The sequence below is a fragment of the Triticum aestivum genome, chromosome 7B (genome assembly GCF_018294505.1).
Source record: "Triticum aestivum cultivar Chinese Spring chromosome 7B, IWGSC CS RefSeq v2.1, whole genome shotgun sequence".
Taxonomy (NCBI): domain Eukaryota; kingdom Viridiplantae; phylum Streptophyta; class Magnoliopsida; order Poales; family Poaceae; genus Triticum; species Triticum aestivum.
Window position 1 is genome coordinate 631,538,221 of NC_057813.1, and position 18,481 is coordinate 631,556,701.

The 18,481-nt window shown below is 46.2% G+C and overlaps 3 protein-coding genes across 3 annotated transcripts; 2 read left to right on the forward strand and 1 right to left on the reverse strand.

Moving 5' to 3' along the window:
- The first annotated feature begins 2,531 nt into the window (after positions 1 to 2,531).
- LOC123158306 (receptor-like protein EIX2) lies at positions 2,532 to 8,086 on the forward strand. The gene is made up of 2 exons (XM_044576351.1): positions 2,532 to 2,760; positions 5,182 to 8,086. The coding sequence occupies exons 1-2, from the start codon at positions 2,532 to 2,534 to the stop codon at positions 8,040 to 8,042; spliced, it is 3,090 nt and encodes a 1,029-aa protein (XP_044432286.1). The 3' UTR covers positions 8,043 to 8,086.
- A 563-nt stretch (positions 8,087 to 8,649) lies between these two features.
- LOC123156412 (uncharacterized) lies at positions 8,650 to 9,601 on the forward strand. The gene is made up of 2 exons (XM_044574543.1): positions 8,650 to 8,813; positions 8,980 to 9,601. Exons 1-2 carry the CDS (start codon positions 8,656 to 8,658, stop codon positions 9,404 to 9,406), a joined length of 585 nt encoding a protein of 194 aa, XP_044430478.1. The 5' UTR covers positions 8,650 to 8,655; the 3' UTR covers positions 9,407 to 9,601.
- Positions 9,602 to 9,937: 336 nt separating this feature from the next.
- LOC123156411 (geranylgeranyl transferase type-2 subunit alpha 1) lies at positions 9,938 to 14,106 on the reverse strand. Its single transcript, XM_044574542.1, has 8 exons — positions 13,881 to 14,106; positions 13,452 to 13,611; positions 13,119 to 13,285; positions 12,941 to 13,045; positions 11,739 to 12,542; positions 11,471 to 11,660; positions 10,704 to 10,881; positions 9,938 to 10,478 (listed from the first exon to the last, which is right to left on the reverse strand). Exons 1-8 carry the CDS (start codon positions 13,994 to 13,996, stop codon positions 10,087 to 10,089), a joined length of 2,112 nt encoding a protein of 703 aa, XP_044430477.1. The 5' UTR covers positions 13,997 to 14,106; the 3' UTR covers positions 9,938 to 10,086.
- Between the last annotated feature and the right edge of the window lie 4,375 nt (positions 14,107 to 18,481).

Below are 18,481 nucleotides of genomic sequence, written 5' to 3' on the forward strand. Positions count from 1 at the left end.
CAACCAACATTAACATAGAAAGCACAAACCTTGACAACGACAAATCTGACTCGTTGGAACCTCACCATCATTGGCTATGCCGAGCCCACGCCCCCATACCCCCTGGCTTAGTATCTTCTCCAAGCTCAGCCGTAGGGGTAATTATTTCTTTTGAGCTAGCTCAAACCCAATCTCGAAGGCTCGAACACCCACCCTCATAAAAAAAACTCAATCTCCAATGCGAGGTCATGACATCTACCTCCTTCCTTTGGGACGGCGGAGGAAGGACATGGGAAAGAATTGAACGACGGAGAAGGAAAGAACAAAAAATCATAATGCAACACAACAATAGGAGGACAAGGAGAAAATAGGATCCAGGGCTGCAGAATAAACGCCGGAGGCTGTCCAACGCCGGAGTTGTCAGAGAGAGGGAAGTGACGAAGACGGTGCCAAAGGTCAACATATTGCACCATGGCCGCAGGTCCGAGCGTGCCCTAGATGTCCTGAATCCATGAGCGGAGGTGGAGACCATCTCGAACCGAATGGGACTTCCGTTGTCGACATGGAAATAGGGCGGATAGGAGTGGTGCGAGCTTGGAGACGGACTTTTCATCAAAAATTTGTCCAGAAGCGACATATGTTGCCATCTCGCAGAGACCAATAGATAGAGGCGTGGAAGATACCCTCAACCTTAGGGTCGCAAGGGAGAAGAAGTAGACGCCATGGTCCTAGAGGAGTTGGTATGCTGCAACCATAGCCATTGCACATGTCCGCAGACATCTGGGAAAGCTGATTTGGTGAATACCGTTGAAGATGCCCTTAGGCTCCTATCTTCAGTTGAGGCATTGAGGACGGGGTATGATGCGAACCACGTCCATTCGGTGGAGAAAAACGAAAAAGCTAGAGGTAGAGAGCAATTCATTATAATGGAAATGGTGGGTATTTTTTCTTAAATCTAATTTCATGGCTATAAATTTTCAATCTACTAAATAAACGGTCACATGTTTGTGATTTGTGTGGTATTTTCTAAGCTATTTCTCTTTTTGCTTGGCATGTATATAATGGATCTCTAGAGTTGTCTAAAAAAATGTGAACATATGAAGATTTTATCTTTTTTTTTCTTGGTAATGTTAGAAATTGACATCAGTTTTTTTTTCTTTTCAGGACAATTGATACCAGATTTTTAACCATGGCTAAATTGCAACAATTAAATTTGCCAAAAAAGTGTTTGATTTACTATGGCTAAAAATCTGACGTTTGATTTGTAGCGAAATCTTGTTTTTTTTCTTTTTGCTGATCCGAACCTCCGACCTCCTCTAAACCATATGCAGGCCACGTAAGGCACTATGAGCATCTCCAGCCGCGCCCCCAACAGGCCCTTCCCAGGCGTTTTTCAGCGCCGGCGCCAAAAATCGGCCCAATCGCGCTCCCAGGAGCCCGTTTTTCGCCGGTTTGGGCCGAAACTGGCGCCGACGGACCCAGGCCGAACCCGGCGCGCTGGGGGACGCCCGGAGGCGCCGGGGCGAGCCGTTTTGACGCGAAAGCGGATGGACCTGCCGAGTAAACGACACGCCGCTTCGTCGCCCTCATCGCCTCGGTTCCCGCGGGAATCAATGCGAAGGCTGCCGCGCCGGTCAGCCTCCATTGATGCCTCACGGGCAGCGCAGTGAACGCGCCACGACGCGCGTCCAGCTACGCGTCGCCCGGCATGCAGCCCGTCGCCGCCCAGCTACGTCTATAAAAGGAGACCTCCCCGCCGGTGGACGCCACAACTCTCATTTTCCCCCCTCTCTGGCGCAGAAAGCAGCGCTCTCCCTTCTTCCCGCCGACGAGAAAGATGGCCGAGAGGTACCCAGGCGACGGCGCGGTGGCGAACGGCTTCGGCCGCCGCCACCTCCAAGAGCCGGAGGCGCTGCTGCTGTACGAGGCGGAGTACCCGACGCCCCGGACATGCGGGTGCCGGGGACGTGGAGGCTGAGCGCCGGCGGCGTCCCGGTGCCACCGGTGCCCGAAGGGGCGGCGCGGCGGGCCAAGATCGCCCGCATCCGCTCGTCCCTGACTGAGGAACAGCGGAACGAGCCGTGCTACGCCGCCGACAACCACAGCCTCTGGACCATGTACTTCCAGTGCCGCTGCGAGGAGCAGATCGCCTCCACCAACGGCGTCATCCCGCGGGGCCACCTCAACGCCGACGGGCGGCGCGAGTGGTGGGGCGTGCCAGGCCGCACCCTCGAGGCCGTCCTCGACCACGTCGAGACCGGCAACGTGCCGCGCCTCAAGTACCCGCCGCGGCCGTCCTTCTCTCGCCGCCATGGTAGCTCCTAGACGCCGCGGCGGATGGAGCCAGGGTCGTCCTCGTCGTTGGGCTCCAGCTCGCCCGCCACACTCCGCCCCGTCAAACCCGAGTCGGAGGAGACGCCGCTCGGGCGCCGCACCCGCAGCGGCGCCCTCGTCATCAACGAGGGTGCCCCCGCCCTCCCCGCGCGGTTCTTTCCGCCTGGTCCGGCCGAAGCCGGAGCCGGGGGCTCCCGGTGAAGCCGGAGCACGTCGAGATGGCGGCCCCCGACGACGAGTCCGCCCTCAAGTGGGCGAAGGAGGACTACGTCTGGGAGCAGGTACGCCGCCAGCGTCGGGCGTATGCGGAGCTCCAGGCCCGGCGTCGCGGTCGCGAGGAGGGCGGCGTCGTCGTCCTCGACAGCGACGAGGAGGACGAGGCCGGGCCGTCCAGCGCGCCACCGCGCCTCGGCGACCCGGGCCAGGGCTGCAGCAGGGACGGCGCTGGCCCAAGCCAGCCGCGCGACGATGACGACGACGACGATGATGGCGACGGCGACAACTACACCCGCTTCTACAGGCTTCTCGGCATGTAGACGATGGCGACGGCGGTGGCGGCTAGGCGTAGTTTGGCGTAGTTCAGGCGTGGTTTGCATGTGTTCATATTTTTTGTACAAATTTTAATGAAGTTTCGCCGAGTTCGTGCAAAAAATCGCTGAGTTTGCATATATTTATGGAATGTTGCCAAACCCAGGGCGACTTGTGAGCAGACGACTGGGAGCTAAGTCGCCCCACGCATCAATCTAGCGCCGCTCGCTCCCAGGCTCTTTTTTGACGCTCTGGGAGGGCGAACGGCTGAAGATGCTTTAAGACTACCCATAATGGGAGTAACATAGGTAGTAACATCACATATATCTAGATAAAATAAATGATGTGACAAGCAATAAATGAAGAAAGAGAGGTATATGATAACATAACTAGTTACTACTAGTATGAGTAACATCACACATATCAAGGCAAGATGAGTCTATAGCCTAATAAATGAAGTGTTGCATGTTACTACACATATGTTACTCCCCATTGTAGAGGTAGTAACATAGAGTCATGTTACTACTCTATGTTACTACCCATTGTGGCTAGTCTAAGGCCGGACTGCTTACGGCTTGCATTGAAGCCACTTAAACTGGTGACGGACTGGCTTGAGCAGCAGTTTTTTTTTTATCTCTTGGCTAGTCTGAGTCTTCCGACCTCGTCACACGACGACAAGGTAAGCAGGCCACGTAAGGCCCTACTGCTTACGGCTTGCATTGGAGCCACTTAAACCGATGACGGACTAACGTTTGACATGGACTAGCTTGACTTCTTAAGTATGCAGGTCTCATTTGTCCTTTTTGGGGGCTATTCCGAGCTACCAGACTGCTTACGGCTTGCATCGTAGCCAATCAAACCGGTGACGGACTAACGTTTTACATGGGCTAGCTTGACTCCTTGAGTAGCCAAAAAAATCTAGATTTGTACTTCCTCCGTAAACTAATATAAGAGTGTTTAGATAACTACTTTAGTGATCTAAACGCTCTTATATTAGTTTACAGAGAGAGTACATACCAGTGGTATTGCTGTCTCAGTTGTCGTGACTTTACCAAGCACGCCTGCCGCCCGTATCGTTTCTTTCTTCGAGGGAAAGAAAGAAAGCGATCTCGCTTGCCGCCGCGAGGAGGGCCGACGATCTCAGTCGCTAGTGCTAAGGGGGGTGGGGGGGGGGTCGTCGGATCCACACGAGGTAGATCGTTTTAGGCTTTAGTAGTTAAGGTTTTGGGTTGTTCATCGTCTTGGATTCGCCGGTGGCGATGGTGGTGCTAAATAAAGATTCTTCAGATCCTATCTCGACGAGGCGATTGGTCCTATGGTTGGGGATGGATTTGAAAACTAGTCTGTTCAAATAAGAATGATGTGGCGGCGGCATCCTCGTGGTGGACGTGTGTCCTCGGGCTCGGCCGTTGCGAGGGCGTTTGCTCCAGCGCTGGCGCGGAGCTTGAGAGGTAGTCCAGGAGCGGGTGCAAATTGTCTGCATCGGCGGCATCTGAAAGATGGTGGGTCGTCTGATAGGTTCTTGGTTCGTGGATGACAGGTATGGTTTCCTTCTTTGGCGTTTTAGTCGTGTGAGGGTGCCATATCTAGAGTTCGATAGCATGTCCAGGGTATTGCCCTGATTCGTTCAACGAGAATGATTTCGCCTTCCGTGAGCCATCTTAAAAGTCCATTAAAATATATATCAACGATGGAGTCGCATCGAGATCGGATGAGGTGATGATCCGTCATTGTTAGTTTAGTAATAGATGTGGTGGTACAAGAGAAATGTGACGGATGTTGGTGTCAAGCTTATGGCTTGCATCGAAGCCACTCAAACCGGTGACGGACTAACATTTTACATGGGCTAGCTTTGTAAGAGGAATTGGTTTGCGGTAAGCGTATGCATCGTTGCAGGGACGCGTGCGTGTTTATATAGAACAAGGAGTACATGCGCGGCAGGTTGTTGGAGTCTTGACCCATCCTCCAAGCTATACAAGAGATAGGATCAGATCTACCAACAACCTGCCTTGGTTTACAAGATTACAAGATACACACGCACACATTACACGCACATAACATCGTGACATATGTGTCACGTCTAACTAGCAAGCCTATCATTTAACAAGCTTGACTCCCTGGGTAGCTAAAAAATTCTAGCTTTGTACGTACTAGTAATATTGCTCTCAGTTGTCCTGACCTTTTTTTTTGCGTGGTAGCCGTTGTCTTCACTAAAATTGTTTAGTTAAAAAGAACTGCCATTTTTGTAGTATAAATTATATACCAGGCGCACGGTGAGCACACCACCGGAGCAACCGTGAGTCCGTGACCCAAACCGTATACACACCATGTGTCCCACAGCCAGAACCAAGCTCTTGCTCCTCCTTGCAGTAGCAGCCTCCACCATTCCCTTCACCTCCAATGGCTTGGTGCATGTGCCACGCCAGCCAGCCAGCCATGCCAACGGCACCGGCACCGGCACGATGTGTCTGCCACATGAAAGGGAGGCCTTGCTAGCGTTCAAGCGAGGCATCACCAAAGACCCGTTGGGCCAACTCGCCTCGTGGCAGCGACATGGGCTGAAGGACTGCTGCCGCTGGAGGGGAGTCCAGTGCGATGACCGCACCGGGCATGTCCTCGAGCTTCATCTTCGCAACTTGCACGAAAATAACACGCTTCTCATCGATGATCAACTAACAGCTTTGGTCGGTGAGATAAGTCCTTCTTTGCTCGCCTTGCAGCATTTGGAACACCTTGATCTCAGCGTGCAAGCACTCCAGGGGCCCACTGGTTGTGTCCCGGAGTTCTTGGGCTCTTTCAAGAACCTAAGATATCTTAACCTCTCTTGCGTACCATTTTTCAGTGATTTGCCGCCTCATCTTGGTAACCTCTCAAAGTTGCAATTCCTTGACCTCTCCCAAGCTAACATGGTTTATGTCTCATCGGGTGGACCACCAATGCACTCCAAAGATATCTCATGGTTAACCCGCATGCCTTTGTTAAGGTACCTCAACATGCAAATGGTAAACCTTAGCATGGTGGCCGATTGGCCTCGTGTTGCCAACATGATTCCTTCTTTGAGAGTCCTTTGTCTATCCCAATGCTCACTTGAAAGCGCAAAACACTCGCTCTTGCACTCCAACCTCACCAATCTTGTAGAGCTTGATCTCTCTGGCAACGACTTTGACCAACCACTTGCATCTTGCTGGTTTTGGAATATAACAAGCATTAGATACCTCAACCTTCGGTCTACCAATATGTATGGCCAGTTTCCAAATTCTCTAGGAGATTTGAAATCCCTTCAAGCCCTTGCCTTTTCAACTGATAGGTTGGGCTCCATGACAGCAAGCATGAGAAATTTGTGCAATCTTGAAGTCCTAGATCTCAGCAATAGCCTGTTGGATGAAAACATTAGAGACACATTCCAAAGGTTACCTCAGTGTTCGCCTAACAAGTTGAAAGAATTACATCTGGAGAACAATAATATCACTGGAGTCCTACCAAACTTCATAGAGGAATTCATCAACATTGTCATCCTCGACCTCTCCAACAACCATATAACTGGGCATGTGCCTCCTGAGATTGGAAGGTTCAGAAATTTAACTAGCTTGGACCTAAGCAGTAACAGACTGGGAGGTGTGATTACACAAGAACACTTTGCAAATCTGAGCAGTTTAGAACACATAGACTTATCCTATAATTCCTTGAAGATTGTGGCGGAGCCCGAATGGCGGGCACCATTTAGTCTCGTTACAGCTGGTTTTGCATATTGTCAAATGAATTTGTTTCCTGCTTGGCTAGAAGGGCAGGTGGGTCTCTCTTTTTTGGATCTTACGAGTGCAAGTATAAAGGACAAACTTCCAAAATGGTTTTCTACTACATTTGCAAATGTTATCAAATTGTACCTTTCGGCCAATGAAATCTATGGTAGATTGCCAACAAACATGGATGTTATGACATCATTGAGCTACCTATATTTGGATTCAAACCAGCTAAGTGGTGGAATACCCCAATTGCCAATGTCGCTGAGCATATTGGACATCTCCATGAACTCTTTATCGGGACCTTTCCCGGAAAATTTTGCAGCTTTAGATATATGGTTTCTAAGACTATCTTCCAATAGTCTCACCGGTCAAATTCCAGAGTCTTTGTGCCAAATGCATTACCTGCAGATCTTAGTGCTAAGCAACAACCTTTTTGAAGGGGAATTTCCTCGATGTTTCGAGACAAGCAGCCTGATGATGTTACTTTTAAGTAACAATAGGCTATCTGGAATGTTCCCAGCATTTTTGCGGAAAAACACAAATCTCGAAGTCCTTGACTTGTCACAAAATGAGTTCTCTGGAAGAGTGCCTATGTGGATTGGAGAATTAGTGAGCCTAGAGATACTACAACTGAGCTATAACACGTTCTCTCATAGTATTCCTTCAACCATTACAAATCTTAGTAGCCTTATTCAACTGAATCTAGCAGGCAACAGCATATCAGGTGTCATACCGTGGAACTTATCAAGTTTAACTGGTATGCCAAGTGAGGGTAGTCCGAGTTCTTTAACCGACCCTAGATATGATATTTATATGCATGTGTTCACAAAGAGTCAAGAACTTAATTATCAAGATGATGCAATACTTAGAGTGGTGATCATGGACTTGTCATCAAATTTTTTAACTGGTGGGATTCCAGAAGATATATCATCTCTTGATGCAATTGTAGGTTTGAATTTGTCACAGAATCACCTGATTGGGAAAATTTCAAACAAGATTGGGGTCATGAAGTCGTTACAATCACTGGACCTCTCAAGGAACAAGCTTTCTGGAGAAATACCACCAAGCTTGTTAAATCTGACATATTTAAGCAGCTTGGACTTGTCTTACAACAATCTTGCGGGGCAAATACCATCAGGAGGCCAACTTGACACCCTCTATCTACAACATCCATCTATGTACGATGGCAACAATGGTCTTTGCGGACCTCCACTCCCTAAGAATTGCTCAGGAAACAATGCAGCAAGGCATGATGTTCAAACGACACATAGTACATATTCCGATCCAATGTCCTTCTACTTTGGGCTCGGAATAGGATTTGTCATCGGTCTTTGGGTGGTGTTCTGTGCCATGTTATTCAAGAGAGCATGGAGGATTGCCTATTTCCGGCTCTTCGACAAGGTATACGATAAAGTATATGTGTTTGTCGTTGTTAATTGGAAGAGGATTTGCCCGTAAGATGGCTACACGCTAAATCAATTGGCAAGATTGGCTAGAAATACAACCGGAGATGGAGTCTTACAAATAAAGGTGCATGCCAAAATGTCCATGTGTTGTCGTAGTTAGTATATTCAATAAACAAAGCAAAGATGTATTTGACTCTGTATCGTAGTCCATGTTGCCCTTTATTTAGTCTCTTGATGTACATGCACTGATGCACTGTCAGTTTGTACTTATGATCTAATGAATAAATGCACCATGTGTGTGCTACTTGGATGAAAACAAATTAAGAGAATAGTGCAATTTGCCTATAACAGGCGCATGTAATTATCTTTAGGCGAGTAGTTTTACTTATTTTTTAAGATGTATTTCTTCATCAATATATTTTGTAAGATGTGTTTCCATCTCTTTTTTTTGAGCTTATGTGTTTCCATCTTCTTCTTTTATTGAATTTGTATGTGTTTTTATCTTCTTCTTTTTTTTTTACTTACGTGTGTTTTCATCTTCTTCTTTTTTTGACTTATGTATTTTTCATCTTGATTAGAAGTCTGGCGGGGAGAAGAATGAAGACAAAAGGAAAATCAGAATAGGCAACTGGGCCTTGTGATTCAACAGCCCAGCCACAAGGCCCATGGCGTCCGTCCATATCGCCCCACTCTCCCGTCCCCATCTCCGATCCCCATCACAACCGGAGCCGTCGAGGCCGCCGCGCTTCCTCTCCCTCCCCTCGACTCCGGCGGCCGGCCGGGGCGCGTCGCCACCTTCCTCGCCCTTCGCCCCGCTGCTCGGGTGAGTCCCTCGCACTCCCCAATCCAAGGTTCCGCGTCACATCGTTCCCCGTTCGCCCGTCAATCCGCCCTCTTTTCCCCCTCGCCAAACCCCGGTGGCAGCGGCGCAGCGGCGCTTCGCCGACCGGATTTCAGGGGCTCCATCTGATGACCACCCGTACGTGCAGGTACCCGCTCCCCAGTCCAGCACAGAGCACAGGGAGGGGGGCAATGGAAGGACCATCTGCTTCTGACGGCCAAGTGATCCCGTCCACCGCAGGAGACCCTCACCTCAGCAGCTCGGCCGCGCCCATGGACGCCGCCGGCGGCGGCTCGCAGCACGTCGCGACGCTGCGGAAGCTGCTGTTTCGGAGGATGCTGGTCGGGGTGAACGACGGCCGCTACTTCCTGGGGCTGTTCCACTGCGTCGACAAGCAGGGGAACATAATCCTGCAGGACGCGGTGGAGTACCGCAGCGCGCGCCGCTCATCCCCGTCGGCGCCCAAGGAGGAGCGGTGCCTCGGGCTCATCCTCATCCCGGCGTCCTGCCGCTCGTCCTGCCATGTCGACTGCTTCATCGAAGAGCAGATGGCACTGCTGTCCCTGTGCAAGTGAAGGATGCTTCTGAATTTTCTTTCCTCTGGTTTCTCAAGCTGTGTAACTTGGATGAATCTGTGCCTGGAGACCTTGTTGTGACTTTTCTTTGTAGTCAGTTGTGCCATATTGGAGTTTGCCCTGCATACTTATTGTTATTTCAGCTAGAATCTGGTATTCGTATTTCTGTTCCATGGGAAAATATTCTTTCATTAATCAGTGTCACTGGCTGTGAGTTCTTCAATCAACAAGATTTTGTACATAAATTTAGTAACTGATGCCATAGAAGCTCATACCATAGCTTTCATAAAGTGAGCAAGTGAAGGATGCTTCTGATTTTTTTTTCTGGTTTCTCAAGCTGTGTAAGCTTAGATGAATCTGTGCCTGGATTGTTTTGAAAGTTTATGTAAGAGTATTTTTAGTTGATTTTTTCAGTCTTTCTGCTGTGAAGGTTCGTGGTAACTGCCAAAATGCCCATGGTGGGTACGATTCTAACAGTAATCACACTGGTTAAAATTGTGTCTTGAAAAGGAACAATTGGAAAACAACAGATAAGGAATACTTGTAGTATAATTGTATTAGTCTCTCATAGCTGCTTATAACTAATAATACATGAATCAGACATTAGCAGCTAGGTAAAATAGCAGTGTACAGTGTCCAGTTTCCCCATTCTATCACAAGTTCCACTCTCCGATGAACAGCTAATGGATACATGTGCCGTTGAGCCACTTCAGAGAAGGGCTGAGGGTCGACACGACAGCTGCAAAGCTATCCTTGTCCGCGACCGCATTTCCCTTGAAGTCAAGCTGCACCAGGTCCATGGATTTGAAGAAGAGTATGGCGTCCCAGAACTCCTCCACATTGACGTTTTTCTTTCGGCACTCCTCGAAGGCTTCACACCGTTCGACTTTGTGCGAAAATGGAGATGAGCACATGTAACGTGTCGTGTCGATCAAGTGAGCTCCAATCTTGTTGAAAGACAAATCCAACGCTTTCAAAGAAACTATCTTCGTCAGGGGTTCGAGTGACGTGAAACTGCTGATCTGGTTGTTGCTGATGTTCAGGCACACAAGCTGCTGCAGAGCCTCCAAACCTGAAAAGGTGAACATTTTAGTTTCATGTAGACATTGCACCGTGAAGCTTAGCCATCATATGCCAGCTTCTAACTCAGAGCAATTTATCGTTGGCGGTAGCTATTAGTTTAATGCAACTGTAAATCGCAGTTCCTTTCCAGGTACCATACACTGTCCCATTATACTGATAAATATCAAAATAACTCTAAAGTACAGACAAGAGTTACAAGATTTGAAAATCTGACCTTCAACTGATCTGAGGCTGTTATGGCTTAGGTCCAGCATTTGAATCCACAACACGCGTTCAGTAAACCCAATGCGTGTTAGAGACAATCTACAAAGTTGCACATGGTTCAATGGAGCTGACTCTGATTTAACTTGGACTGAACAGTACTTCATGAAAGTCTCCATGTCGCATGTTAGCTGCAACAAAAGGACATGTAAGATAGCTACAAAATAAGATTTATTAAAGGATATGATAACATGAACAGACCATCTTTTACTGCAAAATGTGAACTAATCAAACTCCACCATTTCCATTGACACTATTATCTTTGTAACTTGATTGACCATAGTCCCAAAAGGTGTTGCAAATATCACACGGTTAATTCAAATTTTGATAAGCTCAAAGTATCACCAGATCAAAGTGTGAATTAGTTTACCTGGATTACTAAATGCTTTCAAGAACTATGCAGATGATAAGAATATACATTGATTAATTGGGTTTAGCACAATAAGGTTACTAAAGGTGCAATTTGCACTTATTTAACATTACAGCCTCATTATTATAAGTGCGAAAAAAGAAAGGCCTTAACTACATGTGGGATAAAAGAACTTGTAAACAACAACGAATCTAAAATTGTCAAAATGGTGAAATGAATGTTTTTGGGTACACAATTCCACAAATATTAGAAGCTTCCATTATTTTTCATAAGAACCAAGTAAGCTGAGCGATACTAAATTGTCTAGATCTTCTATTAAGCAAACTGTGTTCAAACATTTTCCATGTTACCTGATCCATTAGTACTAAGCTCCGCTCATCTTCATAATATCTTTTATGAGAAGGATCCAAATTAATCAAGTCACTAAAGAACCCTAGCGCCTCTTCGCAATATCCCTTCCTTTCAATCAAAGAACTTCCGCGGGACTTTATTGCAGCGCAAGCAAGCAATAGCCGTGCTAGTGTCAATTTGGCAAATTTACTGTGGAAGAGAGTATGATGTGAAAATGGAGGTCAAATGCATTAATCAGCCGATGAAAAAGGTAATGTAGAGCCTAACCTATTCTCATCAGGTAAATCTCTGAAAAGGTCGATTTCATCAGATAGTCTATCCAAATTCCATCTTGACTCCTCTTGAACCAAGGCACTGGTGATATTTAGCTGATCAAAAGCGACACAACTGGGTTTCCCATGAGACTGGAATGATTCTGAGCTACTCCAGGAGATTGGGTCATGAAACAAATCGATATCATGTGCTTCATCATTATTGTTTCCCAGTTCAACGGTAAATGTAAAATGTACAGGGCAATTGCAGTGAGAGCCACTTCTTGACATGATATCATCTGAGCAGGGTATGCTTACTTCAACAGAAAATTGCTGTGAAGTGCTACAATCTTTGTTTCTAATTTCAAGATATGTGGCCCAACAATTAGAATAACCGGAGTCGGTTATCACGAGGGGCCTCCACTGAAGATCCTTATCAAACACAAAATCAGAATTTAACTTCACATTTGATGGATTTAATCCTTTGACAGGATCATTGAAATAAAGCACAATGGGTATAATCCCTTCCTTCAGAGAGTAACAACAAATGGAGCTCGGGGAAGACACCATGTTCTGGTCCTCATTTTTCCTGGTAGGAAATAAACTGAGCTTTGCACCATTAGAAGGCCAAGATGAAATCAGCTGTGGGTTATCAGGGGTAGATGTCTGAGCTAAAAGCCAGAGGTGATAGAACCATCCACTTTGGTCACCAGGGTCTGTAAAAAGTGCCTGAATCACAAGTTCAAACTCCTCTGAGAAGATCTTCTGCTTTGACTCAAAACCTTCACTTCGTTGGATTAGCAGCTTGGACAGAAGTATACTGCAATACACCACGTGAGATATTATAGCACGCAATGCAACATATCATAAAAAGTAATCATCAAAACTAGTAAAGAGAGGTAATGCTACAATATGAAATAACCAACGTTGAGATAATACAATCTACACATTACTCAAAACGTGCAAAACTAGTTAAACAGAGTAAGCATCTTCAATTCAGCCTGAACCATAAGAAACTAAGTCCTCAGGTTATCCTTTGCTAGTTTACATCAAATTCACTGAAATTTCTATGGATCAATATCAGTCCAGTTGCCAATGCAGTTGTGCATATCTCACTACAGGAAAAAAATTGATATAAGGTAGCTTAACTTGATAAATTCTCATCCAGGCACCAAATGGAATTGTGGGAAGTGCATCTAGATCAGAACAATTACATACCTACGATTATGCCATGCTGAGTAATTACTGAAATTCTCACTGATCTTATCCATTGTGTACTGAAGCTCTTTCTCTTCTGGCACCCCCATAAATTTTGCAAGGAACCTGTGAAGGGCGGAAATCAGTTCAAGCAGGCAAGCGCTATCTTAGCATTAATTTGTAATAGGAATAAATTTACCTGCGGTAATTCCATCCGTGGAAATTCCTTGCATCCACCTTTAATAGTTTATCCAAGAGGCCGTATTCACGCTTGAAATCCACAGGGGCAAGCTTTTGATTCAACAACCACTTGCGATGATACCACGCTCCATAGGACTTTGGGTTCTGCCTCAGAGCAAGCTCCACCTGCAAAATTTCAAATCCCACAACTGACGATCATCGAGCAACTGACTACAACTAGAGCACAAAACAAAAAGCTCTCCACTATTTGTGACTTTAGTTCTTGCAAATGCACTACTGAAGAGCATAGAACAGTCTGATATAATGTTGAAACCGATAGATCAGCACATACCACTCTGAGCTCGGCATCGACGGAAGACTTGATGGCCTCTGGATCAGAAAGCTCCTTGAGGTTGTGCTGCAGCGCGAGCTTCCGGTAGTTCCACGCCGTGTAGGCCTCCGGGTTTATCTCGAGAAGCTTGAAGCTCAGCCCCAGCGCCTCCTCGGTGTACCTAAACACCCCAGACACCCAAAAATCTTGGCTTATCATTGTGGTACTAAGCACGACGGCTAAAATCTGGATCTTGTATCTTTCTGCCACATTCGCTCCCTCGTGCTGATGACGAGGAAACGAAGGGCGAAATCAACAGCAGCGGACAAGAGGACCTTATCCTCCCTCGCTGCGGTGGGGTAAGCGACTCGTCGGAGTTCGATCTCGCCAGAGACTGGGCAGGGCCCTAGAGCGAGGGGCGGGAGGGGGAGGGGGAAGGGGGAGGCTTACGTGCAGGTGTGGTGGTTGTGGAGGACCTGGACCTGAAGTTCCCGGAGCTTGGCGGCCTTCGCCGCCGCCGCCGCGTCGTCCTCCGGCTGCTTCGGCCGGCGAGGCTGGCCGTGCATCTCGTTGCTACTCCGGTGACGGCTGGGGTCGCGGGGAGTTGGATCTCGAGCAGGGAGGAGTTCTCCTACAGTGGGGTAAACGGGTTTTGCACATACGCCCTTCCCATCGTCCGTAATTGCAATCCGGTGATGAAAAATTTGTGTAATTGAACAAAAATACAAAATTTAAAACACTCACTCCTACGAATGCACGCACACACACTATCTTTATGAGCACATCTGAGGGACTGAGCCGGCACATCATCTTAAGATTCACGAAGTCGTCATAGACGATTTCGTACTCGACGGGAACGTCTCCTCGTACTGGACGCACATCGTAGAAAGGGCTAAAATAAATCAAAAAAATACGATCACAAATACCAAGTCTAGGACTTGAACCGTGATTGGTGTTCCACCCTAAGACCTAACCATATGAGATAAGCTTGCACAAAAATACACAATTAATAGTACAATAATACTACACTCATGGACTCTCACTAGGCTTACACGATCTTCATTGCTAAACTCTTCACCACCACCACCACCACCCCTACCCGCGCGCCTCTTAAGAAAACTCTTCACCCCACCCCACCCCCTAATTCAGGTGGTGTGGGCCTTTCACCCTAATTTCTTCCAATCAAATTACCCAGCTATTAATTTTCATTATGAAATTTTATAGGGTGTACAAAAAATGAGCAATGCTACACGCATGGGCTTATAATTACGGGTTTTACAAGGGTGCTATTTTCTACTTGGAGATCTACATTTTTGTTGTTGCAAATAAGCGAAAAATATTTATGAATGAAAATTATACATGTATCTACAACTTCAAACTATTATTATTATTATTTTCAAAAATCCGGGCTCCAAACTACCGTACTCGTGTAAATACTTCCTACTTCGAAAAATATACCAAACTTATTGTTTGATATACTGAAATGACTTGCATGCAGATAATTTACACTGAATCCAAGAGGGTGATGGAACAAAAGAGGTTCAACAAGCAAGAAAATCGTATGGGGACGCAGGGACGGCCGGCAATCACCGCCATCGGCTCACCAATGCCGAAGAGGCTACACCGACACCTCTCGGTTTTGGGAAAATATGTTGATAAAGGGTTTATTTGGTTAGTGTTCTGCGCTCCATGCCGCGAAAAGATGGTGTCTGGCTTTAGCTTAATATATTTTTATATTTTCTGTCTGACGAGGATGCCCATGAGTAGGGTTGTTTTGTTGTGGCATGTGAAAGTATTTAATAGTTTACTAGAATTATTAGATGCTCATATGGTCAACAAGGTTGGAAGACATTGATTGAGACAGCTTCACTTGGACGCTAGGCGATTCCTTCTAGTTGTGCAAAGGAAGTGTCTGGGTCACAATCTGGAGCCAGATCCTTTGACGTACTGCACCCTGACATTGGCCCACTGACGTGTGGGGCCGGGTTCATATGTTAGTGGGCTAATGGCACATCAGAGGAGCCACGTCCCACAATCTAGGCTAAGCAAATTGTCAGGGTCATCACTAGGCCAGGTGGCAACCAATCACTCACCGGGCACTTCCAGGATGCTCAAGGGACGGTGAGCCGAGAGGAAGAAGGCATTTGCGTTGCGTTGCGTTGGGGGAGGCGGTAGGTAGAAAGGCATGTAGAGCGGTTTTTAGAGCATCGATTTTTGTTAAAATTTTCCAAGATCGCCGCACGTGTCATTTCATTACATGATTTTGCACGCAATTACTCTAGAAGACATGAATATGTTTGTTGTGTAAAAATTCAGATTTTCTATCTTTACTTTCCTTTGCTATATTTTTTGGTTTTTGCAGTTCTTGCAGAGCATATGAGCTTGAGCTCCGTTTTGAATATCCGGTGGTGGAGTCCTTTCCATTGCTTTTTTGTTATTTCAAGTGGTGAGAAAATATAGGGTAAACATAATTGGTACCTAATTTGAAGGTCCACTTTATTTCAGCCTTTATTATCATGGATATGATTGATAGTGAGAAAGCTAGATGTCTCTAGTTTGCTGATGATAACCCGGAGATTGTTCTCCCTGATAGCTTAGATCTAGAGATTCTGGATGGTATTAATTCTCAGATTATTAGCAGTTGTCTTTCTACTAATGGTGCAGATGGCATTGCTGAGCCATTATTGGAAAGCCTTGTTTTGAACACTAAGAAGAAGCCTTGTGGCTTGTCTGATCCTTTTAGAGTTAAATGATAGGAGCTTTTTGGAATATTCGTGGTATGGGTCAAACTGGTAAAATTCAGTGCCTAGGAGATTTAGTTAGTAATAATCATGTAGATTTTGTTTTTTTCTTTGAAACCAAAAGAGAAAATAGACAGTCACATTCTCAAATACATTTCTGGCAAGGAGAACTTTATTTGGCACTATGAAAGGATCGAGAAAAGGTGTCTAGAGGGGGGGTGAATAGACTCTAAGTAAGAAAAGTTGCAGTTTTTAATCTCTTTAAGTTGAAGTGGAGTTTTGGCACAAGTTTTAACATCCACAATACATATCAAGCAAGCATGACAAGAGTATATGAGCAGCAGAAAGTAAAGAATGCAAATTGCAAGAATGTAAAGGGATGGGATTGGAGTGTGCAAATGCAATTTGGAGACACGGAGATTTTTTATCCGTGGTTCCGATAGGTGGTGCTATCGTACATCCACATTGATGGAGACTTCAACCCACGAGGGGTAACGGTTGCGCGAGTCCATGGAGGGCTCCACCCACGAAGGGTCCATGAAGATGCAACCTTGTCTATCCCACCATGGCCGTCGCCCACGAAGGACTTGCCTCACTCGGGTAGATCTTCACGAAGTAGGCGATCTCCTTGCCCTTACAAACTCCTTGGTTCAACTCCATAATCTTGACGGAGGCTCCCAAGTGACACCTAGCCAATCTAGGAGACACCACTCTCCAAGAGGTAACAAATGGTGTGTTGATGATGAACTCCTTGCTCTTGTGCTTCAAATGATAGTCTCCCCAACACTCAACTCTCTCTCACGGGATTTGGATTTGGTGGAAAGAAGATTTGAGTGGAAAGCAACTTGGGGAAGGCTAGAGATCAAGATTTATGTGGTTGGAATGGAATATCTTGACCTCAACACAAGTGTAGGTGGTTCTCTCTCAGAAAATGTGTGTTGGAAGTGTAGGCATGTTCTGATGGCTCTCTCCATGAATGAAGAGTGGGTGGAGGGGTATATATAGCCTCCACACAAAATCTAACTGTTACACACAATTTACCAAACTCGATGGGACCAAATCGTGAAACTCGGTCAGGCCGATTTAGTTCATAATGTGACTGTTAGGCATTTCAGTGGGACCGATATGATCAACTCGGTAGGACCGATGTGCTAGGGTTAGGGTAAAGCCTTAACTCGGTTTGACTGATTACACAAACTCGGTGGGACCGATTTGGGTAATGAGCAAAACAGAGAGTTGGCCAGGCAAACTTGGTGGGACCGAAATTATTGCAATAGGCAACAGAGAGTTTGCAAGCCCATCTCGGTGAGACCGAGATCCCATCGATGAGACCGACTTGATTAGGGTTTCTGGCAGTGGCTATGTCAAGAGAACTCGGTGGCGCCGGATAGAAAGATTCAGTGGGGCTGAGTTTGACTTTTGGTTGGGACATATGTGGATGTGAGAAAGTGGTTGAGGGCTTTGGAGCATATCAGTAAGCACTTTGAGCAAGCAAGCCATTAAGCAACACCTCATCCTCTCTTAATAGTATTGGCTTTCCTATTGGACTCAATGTGATCTTGGATCACTAAAAGTAAAATGTAGAGTCTTGTGCTTTGAGCTTGATCCAATCCTTTGTCCTTAGCATCTCGAAGGGGTTCCACATCCTCTAGTCCATGCCACTCCATTGTTGAACTTATCTCAAACATACTAGGTAAGAGTATTAGTCCAACAAGAGATATGTTGACATTAATTACCAAAATCACCCAGGGAGCACTTGTGCTTTCAATCTCCCCCTTTTTGGTAATTGATGACAACATACATCAAAGCTTTAGATAAAGATATAGAGAATAATGAGTAAAGCTTTGGAAAGACATGTAACATGCATAGGCTCCCCCTACATGTATGCAATCATGCAAATATGGAATATAGGAGCATGTGAATGCATAAGCATGACAGAGTAAGCAATGTGTTACATGTATCTTGACTATATGCATCAGAGCAAATGATGTGAATATAGGAAATGTACCTTCATGCTCATGAGTCCTTCTTGCAAATAGTATGTACATCAGCAAGAAATCCTCATACACATGACTGTGATGCATATACTTACCTTGTGGTCTTGAGTTGGCTTAGGAAGGAATGGACCTACGTAAACAAGGTTAGATAACACAGATACACCTACTAGCCAGAGCAAACAAAAGAAACCACAAGAGTACCCAGACTGGGATGACATGTAGAGAGTGAGTACTGAGTACCCCATTGGATATAGACATGTCCCCAAAGGTAAAGATGTGCAATGAATTCAAGGATTTCCTTCCCTTAGATGTC